The sequence below is a fragment of the Oxyura jamaicensis genome, assembly GCF_011077185.1.
Source record: "Oxyura jamaicensis isolate SHBP4307 breed ruddy duck chromosome 23 unlocalized genomic scaffold, BPBGC_Ojam_1.0 oxy23_random_OJ72970, whole genome shotgun sequence".
In the NCBI taxonomy this organism is placed as follows: domain Eukaryota; kingdom Metazoa; phylum Chordata; class Aves; order Anseriformes; family Anatidae; genus Oxyura; species Oxyura jamaicensis.
This window is the reverse complement of record NW_023304663.1, coordinates 1-2,629: the sequence shown is the minus strand read 5'-3', so window position 1 is coordinate 2,629 and position 2,629 is coordinate 1. Positions and strand designations below refer to the sequence as shown.

At 70.4% G+C, this 2,629-nt stretch overlaps 2 protein-coding genes across 2 annotated transcripts in view; one reads left to right on the top strand and one right to left on the bottom strand.

Annotated features, from left to right (window-relative positions):
- The window catches only part of MAP3K6 (mitogen-activated protein kinase kinase kinase 6), an 8,689-nt gene extending 7,528 nt beyond the window's left edge, over positions 1-1,161 (top strand). Inside the window, exons 24-26 of the mRNA XM_035312903.1 lie at positions 166-643; positions 734-810; positions 920-1,161. Of these exons, the coding sequence (XP_035168794.1) occupies positions 166-643; positions 734-810; positions 920-1,148 (784 nt within the window). The 3' untranslated portion in view covers positions 1,149-1,161. The remainder of the gene's footprint in view (positions 1-165; positions 644-733; positions 811-919) is intronic.
- Positions 1,162-1,166: 5 nt separating this feature from the next.
- On the bottom strand, positions 1,167-2,573 carry SYTL1 (synaptotagmin like 1; the record flags this gene model as incomplete). Its single annotated transcript, XM_035312905.1, has 6 exons — positions 1,167-1,426; positions 1,533-1,738; positions 1,829-1,928; positions 2,037-2,115; positions 2,194-2,355; positions 2,453-2,573. Coding segments are annotated over 6 exons (808 nt in total), but the record flags the coding sequence as incomplete, so codon positions are not given.
- Positions 2,574-2,629: the final 56 nt, after the last annotated feature.

Here is a 2,629-nt window from a genome sequence, read left to right as displayed (position 1 = left end):
GGGGTGGCCAGGACTTCAGGTTAGGGTGTCACCGCTGTGGCTCGGTGGGTGGCAGCCCCTTGGGGGGGTCATTGGCCCCCTCTTAGTGCCCATCCTCTGCCCCCCCAGACCTGGGAATGACGGCCAGCTCGCTGAAGGAGGCTGGCACCAAGGACACAAGTGACAAGGACGATCCCACGCCACCCAGGCTCTCCGTCCCCAGCAGCCAGACCCCATGGGACAGCACCAATTCGGGGCTCAGCACCGGCCCCGGCCTCGGGGAGGGGGGCTCAGCACTGGTGACACAGCTCTGCCGCCTCCGCACGGAGACGGACAGGTAGGGCTTGGCACATCCCTGTGCCCCCCCCGGGCCACCCCGTCCCCCCAGGAGCCGGTCTGTGTCCCTGCTCTCCCCCCCAGGTTGCTCCAGGAGCTGGCCAAGAAGGAGCAGGAATGGCAGCAGCTGGTGCAGCAGGCACTTCGCTCCGGGGTCGGGGACGCCACGGTCCCCAGCCGCCCCCAGCAACACGGTGAGCCCAGCGAGGCCACCACGGGGCAGGGTCCCTTGTCCCCGTCCCCTGAGCCCAGCCCCTGTGGCCAGGCCGACCCCCTCCTCCTCGAGTGGCTGCAGCAGCACGGCACGGACCCCGCCACCACGGCCACGGTGAGGCTGTGGGGCCCCGTGGGGCTGTGCCCCGTGGGCGGTGTGGGGCAGCGCCACCGGGCAATGCCACTCGGCCACCATCTCCCCCAGCTCCTGTCCCACGGCTTCACCCTGCGGGACCTGCTGGGCAGCGCCACCCGCGACGACCTCTTCTACACGGGCATCAGGTACCCCCAGCCGGGGTGGCATTGTCCCCCCAGGGGTGGCAGCGCTGCAGGGGGACGCGGCTCGTCCCTGTTGTCCCCCTGCCATCCCCGTGTCCCCCTCCTCGGGCAGGCGCGGGCCGGCGTACCGCCTGTGGGCAGCCGTCCTGGAGCAGCGCCGCGCGCTTGGCAAGGGGGAAGCGGAGCGAGCCCCGGCCCCAGGGACGCGAGGTGGCTCTGGGGACACAGCCGCCACCTCGCCGCCTCCTGTGCCACCACGGGGACGGGCAGGAAGGACAACAGCGGGGACATCCAGCGCCGTACAGCATGGAGAAGCCAGGCTGAGGCGCTCGGAGCAATAAACAGCCACCAGCCAGTGTCGTCCGGCGCCACTTCATTGCAGCCAAAAGTGTGGGGGGGCGCAGACCCCAGCCCCTGTGCGGGGACGTTGGGGGGCTCAGTCCTGTCCCCCCCCCTGCCAAAACGGTCCCAACAGGGGGCTATGCCCGGGGGACGAGGTTGGTCCTCAGGGGCAGCAGCGCTTCCACCCAGCAGCCGGGCTGCTGCAGCAGGCGCCCCCACACCGCCCGCTCCTCCGGCGTCGAGTCCATCCAGCCCACGGGCAGCCCGTAGCTGCTCCCTGCGGAGACACGGCCACCGTCACACCCCCCCCCACAAACACACCCCCCCACACACACACCCCAGGCACCCCGGGGTGCCCAGGCCCCCGTCCCCCAAATCCTCACCGGTGCCCAGGCTGAGGCGCACGCCGCCCAGCTGCCTCTTGGAGAAAGCCTCGTGGTGCCAGAGGGTGAACTCGGCGCACGCCTCGGCCAGGTCCTTGGGCTGGAAGCCGTCGTACACCATGGTGTGGTTGAAGAGGGGGCTGAGGCTCCGCTTCACCACCCGCGTCTTCTGCCGGCTCGCCTTGCTGTCGTCGGGCAGCACGTAGCTGCGGGGAGCGGGGTGAGCCAGCCTGTCCCCGTGTCCCCAAGGGGGTCCCTTTTACGCCTCCCCCCCCCCGTCCCCCCTTTTCTCTTACCACTGCACGAAGGCGTCCACGGTGCCGCCCTGCAGCGGGACCAAGCCATGCGCGTCCTTCACCCAGATGTGCAGCTCGCCCGTGGGGGGCAGCCCCGCACCTAGGGGTGAGAGGGGGCAGGGTCGGGGCCGCGCCACCCCATCCCCATGTCCCCAGCCCCATGTCCCCATCCCCATGTCCTGTCCATCCCCTCGGTGTCACCGCTCACCTTCGGAGCCGGCGGGGATGAATTTCAGTGCCAGGTTGAGGTTGCCACGGCTGGAGAGGCCGTCCGGGGCCACGGGCATCTGGGGTGGGGAGGGAGGAGGGTTATGGGGAGGGTACGGGGGGGGATTTGGGGGTTCAGGGTGGGGGGGGGGGCTCACCCGGGGCTGCAGGGTGAACCACTCGGGGCGCGTGTTGGCCCAGTCCCAGGCTCCCAGCGCGATCTCCACCTCGCCCAGGAAGAGGTTCCTGCCCAGGCTGTCGTGGTGCCACACCGACAGGTTCAGCGTGCGGCCCTGCAGGTCCCTCTTCTCCAGCTTGTACTGGCGGGAGGGGGGCACGGCAGGGTGAGGGCGCGGGGTCTGCAGGACCCCCCCACCCCACCCCCCAAACCCAGACCCCCGGAGAGATCCAGGAAACCTTGAGGGTCTCGTTGAAGATGGGGTCCAGGCTCCGCTTCCGCACCGTGGTCTTGCGCTTGCTGCGGTTGGACTTATCCGGGAGCAGGTAGGTCTTGATGTACCTGCAGCCCGAAGGAGAGCTGTGAAAGGGGCAGGGGGGGGTGGATAAAAGGGTCCGGAGCCCCCCCCCCCCCCC